This window comes from Aythya marila (assembly GCF_965140915.1).
Source record: "Aythya marila genome assembly, chromosome: 1".
NCBI classification, from domain to species: domain Eukaryota; kingdom Metazoa; phylum Chordata; class Aves; order Anseriformes; family Anatidae; genus Aythya; species Aythya marila.
The window spans coordinates 80842128-80865999 of record NC_139042.1 but is presented as its reverse complement, the minus strand read 5'-3'; the positions used below and the strand labels follow the sequence as shown (position 1 = coordinate 80865999).

General features: G+C 36.8%; 1 protein-coding gene across 3 annotated transcripts in view; it reads right to left on the bottom strand.

Moving 5' to 3' along the window:
* CDKL5 (cyclin dependent kinase like 5) overlaps positions 1–23872 on the bottom strand; it is a 130649-nt gene that overhangs the window by 8014 nt on the left and 98763 nt on the right. The window contains exons 11-18 of one of the 3 annotated variants that reach the window (XM_082779582.1): positions 23662–23822; positions 19719–20745; positions 16514–16615; positions 16139–16244; positions 13985–14108; positions 5950–6052; positions 1733–1855; positions 452–571 (exon numbers count right to left, since the gene is read on the bottom strand). In XM_082779582.1, coding sequence (XP_082635708.1) covers positions 452–571; positions 1733–1855; positions 5950–6052; positions 13985–14108; positions 16139–16244; positions 16514–16615; positions 19719–20745; positions 23662–23822 — 1866 coding nt within the window. The remainder of the gene's footprint in view (positions 1–451; positions 572–1732; positions 1856–5949; positions 6053–13984; positions 14109–16138; positions 16245–16513; positions 16616–19718; positions 20746–23661; positions 23823–23872) is intronic. The other 2 variants (XM_082779584.1, XM_082779583.1) reach the window with 2 other exon arrangements.

The window sequence follows — 23872 nt, the reverse complement described above, 5'->3', positions numbered from 1 at the left end:
CCAGGCTGGTTTTAGAACTGGAGGACATAAAGCTGCATTCATGCAGTGCGATGCTCCACCAAGCCAGCCTGCAAAACCAGCAGCCTGTGCCAGCTGAGGCACAGCCACGCAGCAGCAGGCCCCCACTTGAGGGCACTGCCACGGTGCTGCAGTGCCTACTGCGGCTGTGCACTGAAATGTTGTTTATCTCCAAAACAAACACACAACCACCATCTCTAAAGGCTCAGCGGCTGACACAAGGACACACAGTCTCACCTCCTTTCCCTGTCACTCGTGTCTAGATTTTCAAAGAATTATGCAGTACCACAGGTACAGGAGTTTTTACATTCAGTGAGGAGGGAATGGGGAGGGTGGGAAATAACATCAAATGCAATTTTTCTATTTACCGGAGAAAAATCTGTCAAGATACCTTCGTGATGTTAAAATACAGGGAACTGATAATGCTACTTACATGAGGCTGGATTTCTGTCATCTTCTCAGGATGCCAATCCTTCTGCCTGCTGCTCTGGTGATTAGTAGAATGAATGGCTTTCTGTAATGCCAAGAGATCCTGACCATCAGTGCTAGGCATCTGCAACAAAACATTAAAAACTGGGCTATTAATGTATTTCTTAAGAATAGCTGTAAATCCTTTTCCCAAGTTAATTACACAACGCAAGTGAAGCCCAATACTGCAGCAGAATTGCAATATCCTTTCATTATTTTTCCCCATAGTAAGAGTAAGTGGCTGCGGAGGTCATGCAGAGTTGCTTTACCCTTAGCCCTTGAAGCATTCGCATGCTGTTAGTGTTATTTGCTGTAAGAGAGAGCAATTAAACAAGGCTTCCAAGAAAAATAAAATAATAATAATAATAAAAAACAACAACAACAACAAAATTGTTGAGTGTCATCTTCATTTAAAAAGCATTCCATACTGCAGTTAAGACCAAGGATCAGTTCTATAAATTTGTTCCTAATTGAAGCAGATCGAAATCATCTCTAAACTGACATCTGGCCGATTTTGCCATCACAAAGGAAGAGATTTTCTTTTCCTCATCTTTCTGCTCCTCCACAAATAACCCAAGCCAAATTAAAAAATAAAAAAAATTCAATGGCACTAAAAAACAAGATATAAATTCATCAAATTTTATGGCAGAATGACAATGTAAAGCTTACAGAGACTTTTATTTCAGGAATTTTAAGCAAAAAAGAACAATTAAATTTAATCTATTTTTAATGCAAGCTGCCTTTTATCATGAACAATCAGCACAAACAAAAATATGTTAGAAACATGAGTGTTTTTTTCAGAGAATGTGTCATTAATATCTAATTGAATTTATATATAAAGGAGCAGTTAGCACACAGAATGTATCTCCAATATAGCTATAAAACAAACCAGGTTAATTTTTTTTCCTGATTGAAACAGAATGAGAAAATTTAAACATTGGTAATTTCACAACTATTTTCTTCCTTTAGCCCTAGTCCCGGGGCTCATTCTCTCTGGAGCTGTGTACATTACATTTTCAGTATAACAAGTGGTCAAGAAACTTTTTTTTTTTTTTTTTTTTTTAAAAAAAGACATAATCTACTTCAATGGAACCACAAACTTTACTTAAATTTATTGAACTGGCCCAAGATACTTAACTGGCATGAAGAGAAAGTGATCCCATGAAAATAAAACACATGCTGCTGTAGTCAGTAAAATAAGTTTACTGGAGCGTTTTACAGAGCTACTGTACTTAAAAATTAATACCATGGGTAGAGTGACTACAGGAAGCTTTTTCAAAGAAGAACTATGCTTTAAATTATTCTTTGAATTAAAAAGAGGGAAGAGGGATTTCTTGATGCTTGGATTCTCCCCGTTGGTTGAGTTTGTCTGTAATATAAGATACAAAATCTAAATGCATAGTATATCAATTCAGGAGATCTGTCCTTACTATATTAACTCATAATTATATTTTTGTAGTTCCAACAATACATGGTATCAATCTGCTTCAGGAAAATATAATAGTGATTGAATGAAGAAAGTGTATGGAACAAATTCAAGAAACTCAATGCATATAGAGCATGGAAAAAGAGATCAGTATTCTTACAGAAAAAGAGATCACCTATTTTTATCTCCCATTAGGAATGTAGAGTACAAAGTCTTTTGAAAACTGCAGGTAGGTCTTGTTGACTTTACTGAGCTTTGGATCAAATCTTGTAATTTTGTTACTTATGATAATGATATAAAATGTTATGGCATTTCTTATTTTTATATAAATAAAATATCAAAGATACACTAGTAATAGCAGCAATCGGTTTTAGAGTGAGTAGCTGATAGTTACCTCTGGAAGAAAGAAAAGTATTTTATTTTTAGCTTTTAAAAAGAGCTAGGGCTCCAAGATGAATGATTTCAGTTCTGACAAAAATATGCCTTCAACAACTTCACGTACAACTGCAAGGGCACTGGCTGTTATATTTTTATTTCTGTAAGACAATCAAAGAGCATACCAATGGATGCACAAACAACAAAGAGAACTGTCAAGTATTAAAATTATGAACAAGATGATTTCTCCTCCTCTCAGGTGCAAACAAGCCCAAGACGCTTGCTGTGCCATTTGCCTACCAAAAGAAAACTTTATCCTGCAATGGTTGTATGACTAAATATAACGATGGGTGCACCACCAGAAGAGAAGGTTTTCAAACAAATTCCCTGCTTCTAGTTTCCATCCACGCTAACAAAAGACAAAGTCATTAATTAGCACCGCTTGCTTAGAAACTCTATGGTCAGAAGAACTTTCTGTTTGAAGTTCAGTAAATTAAAAAGGAATCAAAGCATCAGGAGGAGGAAGGGTCACTTGCAACTGTTTTTTCCAAAGTACATAATCTCTTCAGATCCGTAGCTTGCAATATGTGCCACAATCTGCAAAACTCAGGCTTCTCTGAAGATAGTGCACATTGACACTTTACACAGCCCTCATGGATACCAAAACGCTTAGTGACAGATTGCAGAAAAAAAACGTGATTCTAGCAATCCTCAAAACCTTTTGCTGCATTACTAAAAGATTCCAAAACAAGATAAAAAGGAGAACGGATAAAAACAGCTCTTCAAAAACAATATTGCAAAGAATTCCCATAGCAGACAGTAGTGATTGTTATCCCATAAAGAACTACACCTGGAGAACTCTAGAGAGAATAATCCTCTGCACGAGGAAGTATCAGAAACTGGTATCACTTCTGCACTACTGGAGATTTTGAGAATGACATTATTAAGAAGATATCTTTAGTGCCATTTAAGTCATCTTTTATGACTCTTAACGATGATCACCAGCAACACAAAACTTGCCAAATAACAGTGGATGTAAGTAGTAAGCAATGGATGTGGTATTATCACCCTCTTAACAATGTGTACAATTGTGTACTATTACATGCTTCTCAATACGACTGTTCTCTGGGTCTAGTTCGTTATTTGCTGCAGAAAGCTTTTATCAGGGTACATAGCTGGAATTACATACATCTAGGACTCTAAGAGTTTTAAGCCTCAGAAAAAAACTTGGACAGTCACAAGGTATATGTTAAGATTTTTGATATGAGTCCATTATCGCTGTAGTTGAAGAGCTATTACTGCAGTGCTGTTAAAAGCTTTTACTACTGAAGTCAAACTTGGAGCTAAATAATTTTCAGGTCATAAATTACATTCATGGAGGAAGATCCTCATGAACATCCCAATGTTCATTATGTAGACTTCCTCAACTAACAGACAAAGAAGAACAAAGAACAGTGTCTGAAGCAAACACTTGTACACGCACTGGTGTGCACAGTCTGTCCCTAGACACTGTTCTGTCAAACAACTGCAAGTAGAAACGAGAAGAGGTTTTTCAGTCTCTGGCTGAATGAAGTTGATGCCAGCAAGCTTGTAGATGAGGATGCAACAGTTTCATCACTATCGCATTTCAGAAATTTTATGCATCTCCTGTGAAAGACTAGGTGTAACTAGCCAATGCATTTTTCGTTATGCAAACACTCTCTCCCTCTCCTTAAGTATGAAAAGGAGTAAGGAGCACGTGTAAATCTGTCCTGGCTTGTAATCAGTGACGTTTTCAGTATCTACAGGGCAAGGTGCTTGTCAGTTGATATTTGGGAAAGTGCTGATTTTTGCATTGCAACACAACTCACCTCAGTCTCTAATTCCTTCACTTAGTTTAATTTGGAAGTAGTTGATACCTGATCTATCAGCTGGGCTTTTAATATGTTCCCTTCCACCATGTCTGAATGGCTGAAATCTGAAACAGTGCAAATATAACATCTTTTTTTGGAAAATGCATCACCGAAACCAATGGCTCCAGCGTGCTACCTAAACCAATTAGGCATGCTTACCCTTTCATGGACATTGTGATATCAAAAAATCCCAGAGTTTTAAACTAGATATTCAGTTAAGAACAGGTATCGAGGTGAACAAGTTCAGAAGGAGAGGTAGGAGCCACTGCCCTAAAACCTAGCTAGCAAGGAGACACGGTGCATTTTTGTGTGCTAGTTAACACACGCATGCACGTTCCATGCAGTTCAAAAAAAACTAAACAAACAACGAAAAAAAGCAGACAAACACTCCTCTCCCCCAATTTTCAATATATCAGCCCTCCAACAATACCCAGTCATGCCACCTCACTCTCTGACAGAAGGTATTTTGACTTAGTTACTCCCCTTTGCCCTGCAGTACTGTTAACTTCTTCTGAAGCCTATTTAACTATGATGAGTGAGCACAATTTACTCCATTCCAAGAACCTTCAAAACCATAACTGCCATTTCATTTACAGAAATATTACAACCTAGTTTTTCAATGGCACTGAGTTCTTAAACCCAAACCTGAAATGTGGGGAATTCAAGCAAGCTACTCTGAAAAGGAGAGCATACATTACTGTTGGAGATGATGATCCCACTACTAGATAAAACAGTTTGATTTTCAAATTCCAAGTCAAGACTGAAATTTATCTTTTTTTTTTTGTACACTGAGAACATCTGACATGACACCAAAATCAAAAAAGGAACTAATGTTATTAACAAATTAATAAAGTTACGTTTTAATGAAAAAAATATGTTAAAAAAAAAAAAAAGTTGGGTAGAATTCTTCATTTTACTAATGTAAGAATGAAGCACACTGGAAAGAACCAGTAACATAAAGAGACAAAGGTATATTTTTGACACTATTTTGCACATGAAATTTAGTAATATACTACTATACTAATAAAAAGCCCAGTGGCCTGGTTGAGAATTACAAGAGCACATTTTTACTAGCCATAATTTTAGATAAAGTACCTGCAGTTTTAAAATTTTGTTACAGATATGCAAATGTAATTTGAAGTATTTTACTGTTTCCAGAACTGTAAAACTTTTTGAAATATTAATATGCCACTGCCCTCTGATAAATAATTTTTCTCTCCTGAAAACTAGATGTAAATGTAGAAATACAGAAAAGATAGCAAAGGCATACACAATACAATAAAATACACCTCTTCCCCCAACAAAAAATAAAACATTGAGAATGGCTAAGGCACATCATCCTTATTCCAGTCACAGGATACAGCAAGAAGTTGGAAGCTGTCATCAAGACACTGCCATGAAAAAGTTCTTAAAGAATTCTCTTTTATAGCAGTTTGATTTCCTCCTAATGGGTATCTGAAATTATTCAAGCTCTGAGGACACACAATAATGCATTTGCTACTTTTTGAACAATATCAACATATGCTGCAAAAGGATTTGCTACAACATCTGCTTAAAACTTGCATATAAACTGGATGTTGAAGTATCTTAATGAAAACAGACACAGAAAGTGTATCTGACTGTCATATAGTGAAAACAGAAAAAGAACAAATAGATACATGCAGGTATGATCACAAATAATATAAAGTTACTGTACTAGTCTAGCATTTTAAAGTAGTATCATTCAAAACTGATAAACTTATTTTCTTTTAGAAATAACTGCATACTTACAGTTTGAGATTTCTTCTTTTTCTTTTTTATTGCCCTGAAAAACCCTTGCTTTTCTTTCTCCTTGAGCTGTTCAGAGTGACTGTTAAGATTTTCAGGACTTTTCCTAAACATGAGATAAGGTATTGTAAGACAGAGTTTATTTTGATATGATGCAAATTCTGTGTAATGGTGAGACCTTATGGCAAAGAATGAAAATTATTGATTGAAGCAAAAAGATTCTTAATGTTTAAACATTCATTGGTTCAATGGTTACTATACAAGTAACAGATAGTCTTATTAAATGGGATAGGAGGAACAAAGTGTTAGGGTAAAATGATTAGTCAAACCAGTGAGTTACTTAGGGAAAAGGTTAAAGCATGCATGTTTTTTTTTTAAGCCAGAATTTAATACTCAAACCAAAATATTCACACACAAGTTTTTTTTAGAAAAATGAAAATCGTATCTGAGAGGACATACAACTGGTGAGGAGGTACAAAAGCACTGGTCCAGTTTATCCATTGCTTGCCGGAGAGCCGGGAGTTGCAAAGTTCGCCAGACAGAACCAATTTCAATTGACACTCCTGACCTTTGCTGACATGGTTCCGAATTTATCATCAGGGAGGCTGGGGATCCATTTCAACTTAGAAACTTCAGTTAGTTTGTTATGCATGCGTGAGACAGTGCTGGCAAAAGAAGACGACCCAAAAGTGGAACAGTTGACTTCCCTGCAGACTGAATTTTATTTATTTCTCCCTCGTATCTTGTTTACAGCAGAATTAACTACAGCTGATAACCAACACGTTACTTTAAGTGTACACAGTAAACTAAGGATGTAAAGTACTGATAAAGAGCAAAAAGATGGCTTATGAAGGACACTGGTGAGACATAGCTGTATGCAGTTCTAGTGCCCTTTAAGCTATTTTGAAAATTGGTAGTGCTGATGGGAAGTTTCATGGAGATAAAAAGAATGGTCTACATTAAAAGAGTCAGAGATTTCCATCTCTCTACAATGTCAAAAACACAGCCAAGCCAATCCCAACAATTACAGCTTCCTTGATTGTGGCGTACAGGTACTTAACCAGGAAGAAATTACAGAAATTACAGACCTTTAAAGCAGAGGGCAAAGACATAACAAGTAGGTAGATGATTAGGCCAGAGAAGTCTTGTTAGAAATAGGGCACTGATTTTAACAATGAGAATCATTAACCACCAGAAGAAAGTCTGTAGTGAAGGAGTGGATTTGCCATCTTTGACATTTCAAATCAGGACTATGTACACTTCTGCCAGATGCACTGCTGGGCCTCAACCCCAGAGAATGGATGACAATTACTGGCAACTAATGTATGTGAAGTCATACTGGATGATCTAATTGCCCATTTTTAGCCTTAATTTGTATGAAAATAAAAAAGAAATTATTCTATTGTCTTGCTGGAAAGCCTGAGGGACAGCCACAGTTCCAAGGGCTCTGGATGGCAAAGAGAAGCAGCTTGGCTTGGAGCAACTGTAATGTAGCAACACTTTGCTGCCTGCTATAGTTATCTTTGGGTTCTAAATCTGGCTTAAAATGCTATGCTGTAAACTGGTGATTCAGCTGCTACTACATGCCAAGCTGACGTTTTTTTCCAAGCAAATGTGAAACACATTATCGAGGTGGGAATGACGACAGTTGTCCCCCTTATTAATGAGCATCTTCACTCTGAAATGGGGTTTGGTCAGTTCCTCCGTTTCTACCCAAAACCATCTCAAACTCAGAGTGCTACCTGGTTCTAACGAAATGCATGTAGTATTTAAACATTGTAACAAGGTATAATAATTGAGTAAAAGAAATGGGCTTGGAGGAAAGATTTATAGGCAGAGGGAATTTTCCTAAGTTAAATTTTTTCAACTTAAACCTAGAACCAGAAAACACATTCAGATGTTCAGTGATATAGACAATGTGAAAATTTGAAATCTGAAAGTAGATACAGGAAAAATCTCTAGTTTAGTATAACTATTAGATTCCTACCACATATTTTAAATATACGGGATTGCTAAAGATCCCTGCTTATGTCATGTCCCTGGATTTAGTACCATTGCATAACAGCAGTAAGTCTTGTATAATTCACTTAAAGCATCACAGCAGAGCCCAAAAGTAAACATTACTGACAGCTTTACATACTCCGTCAACTCACAGGAGCGACTTCACACAGACAAAACAACTACTGAGTTATTTACTGAATTATTTTTAGGAGTTTCATCTTCTGTAATTTGTTAGAAAGCTTGGAGAAAGGCGTGCACAACAAGTATCCTGCTTGCACCCTCAAAGTCATGTGAAAAGGGCTGAGAATCTCCCAAATCTTTTCCCAGAGAAGCTACTGCACATCCTCATCTGCAAACGAACCCCCAAAACATGGCCTTAGTGCAAATTACCAACCCAGAGACTGTGCTGCCCACTGAAGAACTAGGCTCAGATCCTAAGTGCCAGCACGGTTTGCCTGCACCATCCTTTAAAATTTGTCAGTGTCTTGCTCTGGCTTTTCTGCTCCAACACCTATTCTTCAACGGAGATGCTGTATTTTTGAAAAGTGAACTTACTCTTTAGAATAAAACTTGGGACAATTTTTGCATGCTTTTAGATAGATTCACTCAAGCGTAACTCTTTTCTTCAGCCCAGTGAACCTAGACAAGAAAACTGCTCCCCACAGCAGGTGAGTGGACAGGCCAGAAGTGAAATTCTGTTCTGTATCTTCCTCTTTGTAACTCCAGTGACCGGAAGAAAAAAATGCAAGGGGCTGAGAACTCTGCTCATTTCCAATTGCCGCCTACCCAAAAGCCAGTGGTTTCACATGGACGGGCTTATGTCATTAACTCGTATGAGTCATATTGCAGTACAGTTGTCTGAAAAAGCACTGACCTTGAAAAGCAACTGCTTCCAAACACATGCTCATTATGTGAAGAGAGCGAACATATATAGCATTATAGCAGGAAGTTTCAACACCAGGATTTTGCGCTGAGTAAAAATAGAGCAGAACATTTTGATCGCCGAGATGAAACACCGGGATATTTTAGGCATCCCGAAAGATGGTTTTCAGACAATGGACAGTACAGGAATAAGTGAGGATTATCAGAAAAAATCTGTATGGTATATCCACACGGTAATTCTTCCAATATAACGGCCAAGTCCTGGTGTTTTGCATAAAGCTTCAGCTTTTGAAAGCAGCAGTTACACCACAGCCTGCGTGTCTTTCACTAGGAAGCAAGACTAGCCCTAGAGAAGAACCCCCCACTGAGAGAACTCACCCTCAAGCAGAAACTAAAGGCAAAATTTCTTCTTCTCCATTATCCCTTTTATCCCTTTTTGTGCCTTTTGCTTGCTTAGGACACGTAATATAGATCATATTGGTTATTCTGGTCAGAGACATTTGGAAAAAGACACAGATACTAGAGAAATGCTTTGACTATCGCTAGCATTTATTGCCCCCGGGGAGGAAAGGTATCCAACTTCATGCAGGTACATCGATGTGTAGCAGCATGTATGGATGGAGGCAAAGAAACTGCTGTGCTTCAGCATTTACTTTAAAAAAAAAAAAAAAAGGGAAATAGGAAGTGTGTTGCACTCATGCTGCCACAGATGCATTCATACTGCACAAGGCTCCTTTTTCGGCAATTCCTTGTGCTCTTCAGTTACTCTTCAGTACCCCTAATTTCAGCAGGTAGCCTGGTTAGAAATCCTCTTTAGCTGCCACCATACTACTTACTCCCTTTACAGCACAGCTCACAATTACATAAGTCAGATTTTGGCCTAAAGGAGAAGTTACTGAAATATCTGAAGTTTTCTTCAAAATATTAACGAATATTTAAAAAGTCCAACCACCTTGGCAGTTATACAGTTACCATAAACAATGGCAAGAAAATGTCTGAAACCAGTGAAGAAACTCAAACACATGGTTTACCTAAGATAAAAATATCAGTCCTGCAAGCTTAGTAAAAACTTCTAGGTGTAATAGACTGGCACTGAAAGCTGAAAAAAACAAGAGATCAACTCAAAACATTGCTAAAAGCTGAAAACCTTCTTTCATGTGAAAAAGTTGGATTTATTAGCTGTAACGAAACCCATGTCTACCATCTTATATACAGAATACCACACAGCAGCCTCTATAACCACAAGATCACTTAAGGCTACGGCTTTACTAAAAAGAAGTATACATACTTGTATGTGTGTGTACATATATATACACCTCCCCTCCCCAGTATAATTCAATATTAGTAAATAACAAATATTTGGAACTAGTTGGCTTCATGACCTTGTACTTCCCTAGGCTTATTTCTTGGACTGAATATTGACAACTACAATTTTTGTAAGGATTCCTTGCAAGTAACATTTTATTTCATTACCAAATTTTAGTACAAAAAAAAAAAAAAAATCACTGATGACTGGTGAAGGGCTGGGGAAGAGGCACTCGCTGTTTACTAGAAGAGAGCCTACATGCATTGGCAGGGAGGCTCAGATGCAGCCATATAGATGAAAAAAGCAAACGTAGATGATAATGCATATGCAAGAGTCTTGGGTAGGAAACGTCAGAGGGAGAGCAATATCATTAGGAAGGTGAACATCTTCAGGCTATGCTGAGCAGATTCCTAAAGGCTCAACCAGTGCAACACACAGCTGATTTTTTAAGCTTGCGAAATACAAATTTGGAATATTGGTATTTTTAGAAAAAAATCTAAAAATCTGTAAATGAACTGGAGCGTACTTGCAATGCAGGAATGGATGGGATACAGACAACTGAACAAGCTTTCAACCACCTTGTTCAGATATTGGCAACCTTCTTGTTCCACGGACTTCAGTGTGACTGCATTGTCACGCTGCCATTGAAACAGCAAAATTAAAGCCAGTCAGGTCATGTTCATAGCATACTGTAACGTTTTGGAGTCCTAAAAACTAACAGCAGATAGATAAAACAGTAAGGGTGGTTTTTTGTTTGTTTGTTTGTTTTCTTGTTGTTTTGTTCTTGAGTTAGAGTGTGTGTGCTTATGTATTTATATATAAAATAATATTGTATGTTTTTCCCCTTATTTTTTCAGGGAGGTATAACATATACTAGCTGTTTGTCATAGAATTAATACGTTTTAATGGACATAAAAGGTCCAAACTTTCCAAAAGTCCCCACATATGTTGTAAGCAACCAACACAAGAAGCACCTCCAGCATGATGGAAGATGAAATGCTGCATATTGGAGTTTATTCCAAGGAGATACTGAGAACTGTAATAATGCAATTATTAGATATAGTAACTCAGGTCAGCATTTTGGTACACTGGCAGAACAAGGTTTACGTATCTTGCCTATTACCTACTAATTTTTCCCAGGTTGAGACAAAAGTTGAGAGAGAATAAAATTCTTGTATCTAAAGATGGAAAATTGAGCAAGTTCAAGGTCACTCGCAGGAAATTAAACTCAAAGATTTTCTAGAAAGATGAAAATTTGCCTTTTTCAAACCAAGTCATCTGAAGTTCTGAAATGATCTAGAAATTTAATAGTAAAACCTGGTAACAAAAGTTGAGTTCATAACATCTTTATTTTAAAGAGGCAGGACAGTGAGGACAGAGTGAAGAAATGCACACAAAGACAAGGGAACATTTGTGACAATTCAGTCTAGCAAACATTCACAAAATCTTTGACAGAAGAAAGGCAACACAGAGCAATAGTATGAGAGGAGCCATATTTTACAGTAGTGGCAAGTCCAGGTGGAATACATGTCACTCATAATTTGAGATGAATTGTCATGTACCAGTCATGTATGTCCATCAGACATCAAATATTTATTTCATCATAAAATTGATGATGTAAGCAGAATCACATTCCATCAGAGCTTTCAACATTTTCATAAGCATTTACACAACTTCTATACAGAAAAATAAGTAGAGGAACAGACTCTACATCACTCAGGAATATGCATTTATGGCACAGAACAATTTTGCAACAACATTAGACCATTGCCAGGACAACTTGCACAGAGTAACATGTAGAGCTGGGCAGGAAACATTTCAGGAAAATAGGGACTTGGAAAAGCAAAGAGAAAGAGGAACACATGCCAAAATAGCAGGTAATTTGATGTGGAGGGCACTGCCATTCTTTCCATTTTACAAGACAAAAAGCTTATTCTTCTGTGGGTTTTTCTCTCAAAGGAGCTGCTCCACTTAATGGAAATATTTGAGTATGGTAAGTGGAGCAAAGACTTAAATCTAACTGTCTCAAAGTTAATCTAGAGCCTTATTCAGTAGGCTATACTCAGCATCTCTTGTGGTCCTTTCATTATTTCAACAAGATGAAACAGCTTCCAGAGAATATATTGAGGGTAAAAACAGAGAATATGCTTCAAAATAACCTCTAACCTCTGGTTCAGGTCTTTCACTTATTAGATCTAAGATCTCTGTTCACATCTCTGGTTTAAATAACGAAGAACAAAAGCTGTGCACTTGAGTTCCTTGTACGAAAAAATATAATGCTGACCCCCAAATATCTGTTATTTTGCGTATCTCTCTGGTTTTGACTGTGAATTCCATCCTGGAGCTGAAGAATCTTTCCAATAAAAGGTGAGTAGATATTAGTCTGTTCCTTTGAAAAGTTTTGGTTTTGGTAATTTAGCATTGTAAGGAAAAATATACTTTGCCAAAAAATTCCCAACCAGCTCTAATAACATATACTATTATTTCAGTTCAGAATTAGAATAACATTACATATTCCTTTGTATTAACCACATTATAACAGGTAATATATTGCCAAATGATATATAAAGCAAAACGAGATTCCAGTTAGCTTCTGTTATATGCCAGATAAAAAGATTCAAATATGAAGGACAGGAAAAGATGTAAGAAGGTCCAACAGCGGAAACAAAGACCTTCTTTAGCCACAAATTACAACATAAGTACCACCTTTTTACATAACTGATGAGATTCCCAAAACTAGCATCCACTGAACTGATGTAGGTGGAGCTACTGAAGGACAGGAAGCAGACTCTAGTGTATCAGAGCAGGAGAGAAGTGTTCTGGAGTAAACATCTTCTGTTGCTGACTTGGGTATATAACCTGAACAAAAGCTGAAATAACTGGTTGTTTGTGTCCCACCCCTTTCTTTTTTAAGCAGGTAATTCATAGGTTGTTCATATGAAATTACATTACGTCAACAAACCACTGAAACAGTTCGTTAAATAGCATAGTTTCATCACTTTCAGAGAGCAGTGTTTCATATAGCGGTATGAAGTACAGTTGAACCATGAGAATGCACACAAGTCCATTCCTCCCAACAATTCTTTGAAACTTCATTTGCTTATTTTTATTCACTGTGCTTTATTGTGATCAAAGTAGAACATTAAGAGTACTTTAGAGCTGTACAGCTCTCACAGCAACAAAATTAAGATATTTCCCCTTTAAGTCCTGCAAAGCTACACGTATGTTGTCGTTCTACTAGTATAATTATAGTTAATTGTTCTATGTTCTATATGGAGTCATGCAATGTTTTTTAAAACCCTTTAAAATCACTATACACCACACCAAGATGTTGCTTCATCCGTTTTCCCATATAATATATTCAACTCCTTCTGTGGTATGTAAGCAAAGAGAGCAGCAGTCCCCATTGTAGGGTGAATATTATATTCTTCATAAATACAGTCATCTTTTATATATGGAAACATGCATTTTGATAACTTTTTACATTTTTCTGACAATTCATGCTTCTGGAATCCACAGATGAAGCTATGGGCTTGCTATATGCACACAAGCACTTCCTATCATCTTTAACCAAAGACTGATAGTAGAAAAAAGAATCAGGGAAGACCGAACAAAAGCGTACAATTTTTAAAGCAATCAATGTGATGGTGTGATGAAGTACTTCTTGTTGCCCAAAAGGGGACTGCAAACATGCAATGCTATGGCAATATAGTCAAAGGAAGCAATTAAGCATGTATAGATAATCAAAATTTTGAAAAAAAAAGAAGTTTTAGTGTTTTTTTTTCTTCTTTAAAATCCACACCCTTTTTTCCTGCCATTCTCTACACATCTGTATAAATAACAACTCACCAGGTATCAAAGGTGGTTTGTCTCTTTGAGTGGTTTGCCACCGTGCTGCTGTCTGCTGGTAATACAGAGGCTCTGTTTGACACATTGTTTTCTATGTATGTACTCTCTGGACGTGGAGATGGAACTGAACAGAGAAATAGCAAACACTGTATACTGAGCTCTGCCAAAATCACATCTTTTGAGTTGTCTGCTTCCTCTCTACCTCTTTTATAGAAACCAAAGAATGAAGAGACCAAAAAAAAAAAAAAAAAAAAAAAAAAGGAAAGTAGTTTGTGCTTTCATACAGCTTGGTAAGCTAATACTTGCAAGATAATATTGTAAAATGATGGCATCCTCAGAACTGGGGTAAGATGCTGTTGGGTATTGAGAACACCTCTATCTATAAGGGCCCACAAGTGCGACTGATAGTTAAGAATCGGAAACAGAATGTAAGGTTGGAATATTGTTATTACAGTAGCGAAATAATACAGTTTACGATTCATCTTCACTCAGGACTTAAAAAAAAATAAATAAGGCTAATACCCACCCTGAAAAAAATTACTGTGCTTTGATGTAACTAAGAGTAATGAATTACTCATTAAAAATAAAAGGATCAAAACCAGATACTGTATGTTTTCAAAAGAATCATACTGGATTTTCAAAATAGGTTCTACATACCTAAATACAGTATGTTATCAGAAGTATGAGTATCACCAGAAATATATGCACTGGATTAAAAATTCATCAGACACTAGCTGCAGCATTATTTCAGGATCACACTAGACTATCAATCAAAATTGAATTGGGAAGTTTTTTTCAAGCTTTAGTACAAAACCACATGCCAATAACATCTGTGTGAAGTCAATACTTAAGAACTGAATATATATGAATTTGCTTTTTCATGGCAACTTTTTCTTTCAACAGCTTTTACATATACTATTATTAATTTATTACTTGAATATAATTATTTCATTGTAAAAGTGGTATTAAGTCTTTGAACTAAAATCAAGTTGTTTCATAGATGTAGTTAAAGAGGAAGAAACCTCTAATTTATAATAAAGTACTGAATACAGCCCCAGACCTACAGTTTCATTAGCACATGAGTTATGCAAGGTCATTCTTCCTTGGTGCCTCTCTTTCACAGTGGCCAGTGTTTTAAGAGTGTTTTAAAGATTAATAAGAGCAATTCAGGATTAAGGATTCTTCAAGGATTCTCTGTTACACTGTAAAACTTTAAACTCAACAGCATTGCTCCAACACTTAAAATTTTAGTGCAATGTTAGAGCTTGCATATTGCAAAGGAACACCTGCGAGGGATGGCAGATTTGAACATGTCTAAATCAGGTCATCAGCCAACTGATCAACCTGAAGAGGATCAGAGGGAGATTGGTGACTCTACTTAAGGTTATTAGGTGACTCGTAATGGAATTTTAGCTGATTGTGACTTCTTAAGGTTCAGGGGAACCCCACAAGCTTCCTAGCACTTGTGGAACAGTAATTAGCTTATCATCCTTGTCCTTTTCAAAAGGATTACCCAGGTTTAGCCATGAGACATCTGCTCACAAATTACCATGTCTTCTGTACCATACTAAAACAGTATCTATTTGTGTATACATATATAAGCATATGCACACATATACGTGTGTATATATATATATATATATACCCATATATACACATATACACACGCACGTACATTCCTGGGATTATATTAGGATATTACTATATATATCCTGGGATATTACTTGTAGGAAACCCTGAACTTTAGTAAACATGGGCAAAAGATAAGAATATAGGGGTGTCACAAGTAAAAATGTTTTTAGATTTAGTATTAGTAAGAATTTAAAATAGGAAATGTTTAGAAACGTCAATAAACTATTTATCCGATAATTTTCATTTATTTTGTTTAACTTTCTCTAATAGATTATCTGCTGGTATATAAGGAACTATATAAAAAAGTTCCAATAAGAAATACTTTTTGCAAAAGTAGAATACAAATACAGTTACTACATACAACTTTACAGGTCAACCTAGTATCTGAAAATGTAGTAAAAACTCTTTTTTTGATTTTTTTTTTAGTTGTTCACATTAGTTCCCTGTACGCTTTTTCACTACCTCATTTATATTCCACGTTAAAATTCTTGTTTAAATTTTAAAGATGCACCATAAAATTACCTCTGTAAAAGCTGCCAACTCTTCTTGGAACAGGGTCATTATACAGAATTCTATTTTCCTTAGTAGATGCTCCATCTTCTGTGTGTGGATCATGATATGCTCCACCCTAAACAAAAGAACAGTCAACTATTTAAAATGAAAGACTATAAAGTGATTTGTAGTGGTTTTAACCAACATAGTCAGCAATAAACTCTCAACTTCACTACACACAATTTCCCTTTCATGTCATTAATAACTGCCAGCCTCAAATCACAGACCCCGTAATCAGTAATTATTTGTTTTAGCTGTTTGTTCATTTTTTCCAAAATGACAAAAATGGCATTAACAAATTTTGCCTCTTAATTGTAATTTTAAATACGTTAGCATGATGCGGACCTCAGATTTTCGCCGTGAATGAAATGCAGCTGTAACATCTCTGGAGGAATCTTTTACTGGAGGTCTTGTTAAATTTGTTTCTGATGGAATCTGGTCACTCTGCTAATGGCAAATTTTAAACAGTAAACAGGACATGCATGTAATTTGTGATTATTGCAACACCAAAGCACTATCTCTTATCAGCTGATATACAGTAGTACCTAGAGGTACCAACAGTCACAAAGTCTACTGTACACAAAATAAGAGGTAGTCCCAGAACTAAGAGATTTATAAACTGAATAGGTAAGTCAGACCTAACAGAAAGAGTTTCATCATTTCTAATTTAGACTGCTTTCCTGAAGAAAATGCTTCCTGGAAGGTACATTAATAAAAACTTAAGTACACCCTCAGCTACATTCATATGCATGGAATTTGCAACCAAATAGAACTTAACACGGTTCTTAAATGAACCAAATGCTGCAATTCTTTCTGCAGAAGGAACCAGATAAAATTCAATATTCTAAGACCCCACAGGAAACTGTACTGAGACCCCTGTATGAATTTAAATCTAGAACGAGAACGATGAGACCTTACAGAGACGACAAACCAGAATTAAAAACTGGAATTTCAATTCAGCGTGAGTGACCTGCAAAATCTATTTCGCTTTTCATTAATAAAGATCTGGTCTCACTGTCAAAAACAAAACAACCCTTGAAACTTTGTCAAGATGAGACGTGCAACTAAAGCAATGCTTTAAAATCAGAGATATTTTTTTTTTTTTTTAAATTTGCAAGAGGTTGATGCTTTTGATTAAGTTACTGCTTGTGTAAGATACCTCGTTTGGCAGCAGTTAAGTTATAAATATCAGGCAGTAAGAGCAACTTGGACTTGATTTCTTTTGCTTACCTCCTTTTGTGTAAATTTAGCTTAAAAATAAAAGAGCCCTTAAATTAACAGTGTTGTAACTTAGACTTGAAAAGAACCCAACCTAACATAGAATGCAAGTCTTTTTTTTCTTTTTTTTCCTTTTTAAAGGAAGATTTAAAACCTGGCAAACAAAGAATGCTTTTCTTTAAAATGACCTAGTGATGGCTAAAGAGAAACTAACAACAGGGAAGTGCAGAAACGTCACAAAATGTGAGCACAGAGATAGAGAACAGTAGTGGAGAGAACCAGAAGAACTGAATGGAAAAATTTAATAGGAAAATAACAGAGATTATTTGAGAGCATTTATATTATTCCTGAATTTTTAAGTTCACTAAGGCTGAAGGAAAAGAATTTTTTTCATTTGTAATACAGATTGTGGCAAAAAAAAAAAAAAAAGAATGACTTTTGTGTAAATTCCTTCATAAGGCATATGAATATTGTTAATTTAATTCTGATTTGTTATTCAAACTACTCAAATGAAAAAATATAGGTGTGAATTTACAGACTTGCCATACATTTCAGAAGAGTATTTTTCCTTTCAGACTTCTGCTGGTTGAAATACCGATTTAAAACAATGAATTAAAGGCTTCAGATTACAAACACTGACCATAAAATATAAAGGTGAATTCTTTACAAATGAGTAGGCATTGCAAAGTAAACCAAAATGAACAAAACCATAAGTATTAGGATGTACATTGATTTTTCTTATCAAAATAAAAGTTTGTCAACCAGCTGTCAAAAGACAAATAATGATCTGATAATATAAAATAAAATTAGTTATTTATCAATTTAATATCCACTACATAATTCAGAAAAAGATGCTGATACTCTGAAGAATACAAGGCAGCATGAGCTTTTATCAGAAAGTCAAATATTGGTTTTACTGCCCTCCTACAGTAATATCTTGAAGAATAAGAATTTAACTTATGTGTAACTTATAACTGAAATAGGAGAGAGAACAAAATGACTACACAAAGAAAAAATAAAATCTCATTTTGAAATGGAGCTGTAATCCTCTCTAAGTAGCTATTGTTCTTTAAATTAGATTGTATTTCTCCTATTCTCATGAGATTTTTCTTCTCTCCTTATAATGAATACACATAATCCTGAATGGAGAAGATGTGGTAAGTACAAAAATAATGTATTATAATTATGTTATAATTATTTAATGTGCTTTTAAATAAATAAATACTAAAAGAAGAAATGTTTTATGTTTTTTTTCTTACTGAAGAGCCACCCAGTACATGAAAACTTTTTATGTGCTGTGCTACTTGCAGACTACATGAAGTCCACTGTGCATATTTCTTACATAGTAGGCAGAGGTTTGTTTAGTCTCTTACAGTAAAGCATATTTCTAGACCTTCAATAATATTTGTAGGTCTCTGACTTCCTTCAATTTGTCGACAAATCTGAACAAGAATTTCTCTCCCTTGAAGTCACTTTATTACACAAATGTGTATTAAAAAACAAATAGTCGTTCTATGTACTTCTCTCCACACCATTTTGCTCCAATGTTGGATCAATGGTAATAGCAATTTAAGGATCTGGGGACAGTCATCTTGTGTAAGACGTTACATAATTCCTAAGTATTATGTAAGTAATACTAAGTAATTCCTAAGTATTATGTAAATCAACACGAGAACTGGCCCTTCCTCTACACTAATGAAATAACATAACATGGTAAGGTAACTATTGGCAGTAATCATTATATCGCTGCTAGGGAGTCAGTTTACTCCAATTTACTGGTGGCTTCTCCAACATCAAATACCCCAACTATTTATCATACTAATCAGGAGAAATACTGCAGGTTTTGATATCCCTCTGGTAGATTACGCCATTTCATCAATAATGTCTTGCTATTAAGCAAGTGAAAAAGCTCACTTCAAAAATTAAGATTAGAATTCACAACAGAAAGACATACAAGAAAAGCTAAATAAAAACAAAAATGTGAAGGTTAATTAAGCAAAAATAATACAATAAAAATGACAGAGAACGTAACAGACTATGAACTAATTAAATTTTAACTTCACAGTTTCTCTGTTCTCACATTTCAGTACCTTGAAAGAACAGTATTCACAGTCCAATTATTGTTTTTAACGTGGTCTCTCATTTTGCACTCCAAATATTTAACCTTCTTTAAAAAGAAAACCAACACCTAACATTCTTTGTCTTACAACACCACAAATGAATAACTAACTATGGAAACAAATAAATAGGAGAGAGAAAGCAGGACACTGTTCCCACACAAAATAAGACGAGGAAGGTAAGTCTTCCGTAACAGGTGATATTTTGAACTAACCCTATTAGTATCTTCTGTACAGTCTTCTCGTGAGGAGCCAACAGACCTTGTGAGTGACTTATGCTGCACCTGTGGAGATAACAGTTGCAGGCTGTTTGCTCTGGCTGCCATCCCTTGCCCTATGTTTAAGCCACCCTCTGAGCCCTTTGACCTCACTCTGTCCCGGCTCACATACATCGAGTGTCTATGAGGGCGCTGCTGTGAAGAAAAAGGGCTGGTATAACCTAGACCATAGGAAAAAGATTCATGTGGAGCAGACAGCGAGTGGGAATGGCTTCCATCCATGTGGTCTGGCAGTTTTAACTCCTCCATTGTTTTGGAGTGCCTGGTCGACGGTCTTCGGGTGTCCAGGGTACCCTCGCTGCGGTTATTCCTGGCGGATGGGCTGAGCAAAGTTCTGTTATCACCGTGTCGGGGAGCGGTCGGACTGGTGGGGGAGTTCAAGTCCATGCAGCTGGATGGAAAATAGCGACTGCTGTTCGGTTCTGCAGCCTGAGCCCTGGCCTCAGACAGGTTGCCCACGGATTTCGAGTCTGTCAGAACCCCATGGCTCTTTGACTTTGTCCGATACGAAGGACTCTTAGAAGACTGTGGAATAGTATCAATGTAGCTGTGGCGACTATGCTTATCACCGGGCTGCAGCGTCCCGGTTTTGCTTTGAGAAGTTTCCATAAACGAGTGCCGGTTCTGCTGAGATCTGGTGTTCGACTTCAGGTACTTTGTGCCTGGACCATCAGAACTTTTGGGGTCCACGTTAAAGTCAAATTCTGTTTTGGCCTTTGTTTCCTTTGGGCTAAGAAGATGTGGCATGTTGTTATTGGCTAGGTCTTTGTTACCCGATCCAGGCTGGTTGCTCGATTTCTTTGTATGCATTGGGCTGTGTGCAGCTCCAGAAAGGTTGCCATTTAAAAAGCTTTCATTTGCTGGAAGACCCTCTTCTCTTGGGCCGCCAACCCCTAGTGTCTGTATGTCCTTGCTGTTTGATCTGTGGTGTGACTGCAAAGCAGAACTTTTGCTGGCTTGATTTCTACATTAAAATGCATAAAGAAACGTTAATATACCAGACTACACATTCATACATTAATAACTTCAACAAAATCATAATCATTTCAGAAGGGAGCTGCCATTTAAAACTGTAACATTTATCTGCAGCAAAATGAACAACTGTGAAGTAGGCATCAGAAGCTCCACTACAGTAACAAATTTGCAAATGTTAGTACATTGTTGTTTTTTACTGGTTATATCCTAACAGACAAACACAGTTTTGGTTAAAGGATTTTGCTAACAAAGAAAAAAGAAAAGATATAAAATCCAATACACATCTGTGAGTAACGTGTGTGTAATCATTACTATAAGCAGTACATTATGAAAATCAGCTGTGTATCCACTGAAAATAAAGTCTTAAACAAATCTGGCATATCAGAGTTAAAGTGGAACAATCAAGCATGTCAGCACTGCCAAAAAGTCCTAGCCAATCAATGCTCCATAAAGTATGTCCGAGGTGGGTGAATGCAGCAGGAAGAACAGAGGATGTTGAACTGGTAAAGACATCCAGATGGATTGAGCCTCAGGTCTGTGCAGCCAAGCAAGCCCTGTAACACCAAACCCCAAACCTGGTCTACCACAGGAACCCTGACTTTTGCAGAATTCAGATTTTCAGAAAAAAAGAAAAACACAAAACCAAACCAAACCAACCAAACAAAAAACAGTTCTGCTTCTGGACCTACGATGGCCCTGCAAAACAGTGCAGCCATGACTGAGCAGTGCTGTGGCTAAGCTTGTTAGCTTTGATGGACCTAGGCTGGCTTAGAACTGAGGGAATGCATGAAGTTCAACAAGGCCAAGTGCCGGGTCCTGCACCTGGGGCGCAATAACCCCAAGCAGAGCTACAGGCTGGGAGAGGAATGGTTGGAGAGCTGCCAGGCAGAGAAGGACCTGGGAGTGATGGTGGATAGTCAGCTGAATATGAGCCAGCAGTGTGCTCAGGTGGCCAAGAAGGCCAACGGCATCCTGGCTTGTATCAGGAACAGTGTGACCAGCAGGGCTAGGGAGGTGATCGTCCCCCTGTACTCAGCTCTGGTGAGGCCGCACCTCGAGTACTGTGTTCAGTTTTGGGCCCCTCGCTACAAGAAGGACATCGAGGTGCTTGAGCGGGTGCAGAGAAGGGCGACGAAGCTGGTGAGGGGCCTGGAGAACAAGTCCTACGAGGAGCGGCTGAGGGAGCTGGGCTTGTTCAGCCTGGAGAAGAGGAGGCTCAGGGGCGACCTTATCGCTCTCTATAGGTACATTAAAGGAGGCTGTAGCGAGGTGGGGGTTGGTCTATTCTCCCAGTGATAGGACGAGGGGGAACGTGCTAAACTTGCACCAGGGGTGTTTTTGGTTGGATATTAGGAAGAACTTCTTTACTGAGAGAGTTGTGAGGCATTGGAATGGGCTGCCCAGGATACTGGTGGAGTCACCATCCCTGGAGGTCTTTAAAAGATGTTTAGATGTTGAACTTAGCGATATGGGTTAGTGGGGACTTGTTAGTGTTAGGTCAGAGGTTGGACTCGATGATCTTAAGGTCTCTTCCAACCTAGACAATTCTGAGATTCTGTGATTCTGTGAATGAACATATTTTTCTATCAACCCTATCATAACCTAACTCATGTATTACTGAGGGATAACAGGGATAAACTGAGAACTGACCGTACAGATGAGTTTGTACTTTTGTAGATCTTGTTAGTAATTATAACTGGATAAAATTAGATACACTTAAGATTTTTTTATTGCTACCCATTTTCAGTCATCTAATTATATACTCTATTACAGTTTCTAGAAATTTAGTAAATTTAATACCAGGCTATTTTATTTTTTTTAAGTTAGAAGTATATAGAGATTTAAAACTTAACAGTATACTTAACAGTATAAGGAACCTAGTAATTTTAAATCAAGCAGGTAGGTAAGCCTTCATATTACATGAAGTTGCCCATGGACCTACCTTTTCTTTTTTGATGCCACAGATCTAATGGTACAACTTCTATCCTGAATATGTACAAGAGCAGCTAAAGTTTTTTGGTATTTGTTTCAGAAAAAGTACAGGTTGTAAGCATCATTGTCCCAAATCTTAAAATGAGGAATATATATATACTTAATGTAACAGGAAGAACTAAAGAAAAACATGGCTAGGATTAAAAGCCACTGTAGCTCTGCATACTTCAGAGGGTGACCTTTAGGAAAGCTTTTGTTCAAAGAATACGGTGAGGTTCTTTGTACTGAAGTATTTCATCCACACATAAACCTGTCTTGTTAATGTATTAAAATCAAGTAGTTTCTCTCTCAAGCTACGTGGGTCCAACAAGGGAGTCACTGAGCAAATACACCCTGCTTTAAGTTGAATTAGACTAGACTGAATTCATAACTGCAATTGCAGACAAAATTCTGTTTATCCCCAATGTGGAGCATGATCAATGCAAACATATTTATTTTTGGTGAATTTTGAACTTCAAATATCATAACTGTGGACAGATTTCCACAGGTATAGAAAAGGCAGCATTCCAAATAGAAAAGCATTCCTTCGGAATTTCAGGACCACCTCCAAACCACAGAATCCCCACTGTTGTTCAGGAAGGAAGCTAACTTTTTTTAAGATGGATAATAAGCCGACTTATTTTACCATTGTCATGTCAGAAAAGGTTTTAATATGTTTTGTTGTTGTTTTCCAAGAAGCATTAAGCCCGATGCAAAATTTAACCAAAATATTCAGCTTGAATAGCTAGAATACAATAAAACTACGTCTACCTTCTTTATTCAGTGAAGCAACATGGAGCAGTAGATACATCACAGTGTGTCTGAACTGTCAAACAACTAGTTCTCTCAAAGATGATATTCCATATAAGCATGATAGCAACTTATTCACTGGCACAGAAAATATCAGTAATGAGGGTCACATAACTACATTTACCTGTTAGATAACGTGTTGCTGTCTACGTGGTAAGGTTTTCTCTTAGCTGACCGTGACGGTGAGCTTCCACAGCGATCCAAGAGTCTTTGTGTTTGAAATGACGGATGGTTCAAACATTGTTCTGTCAAGTATCTGTCTGCTGGATCTAACTTCAGTAAGTTCTTTGGAAAACAAATCCCAAAGTGTATGTGTTAATATCTACATTTGTATC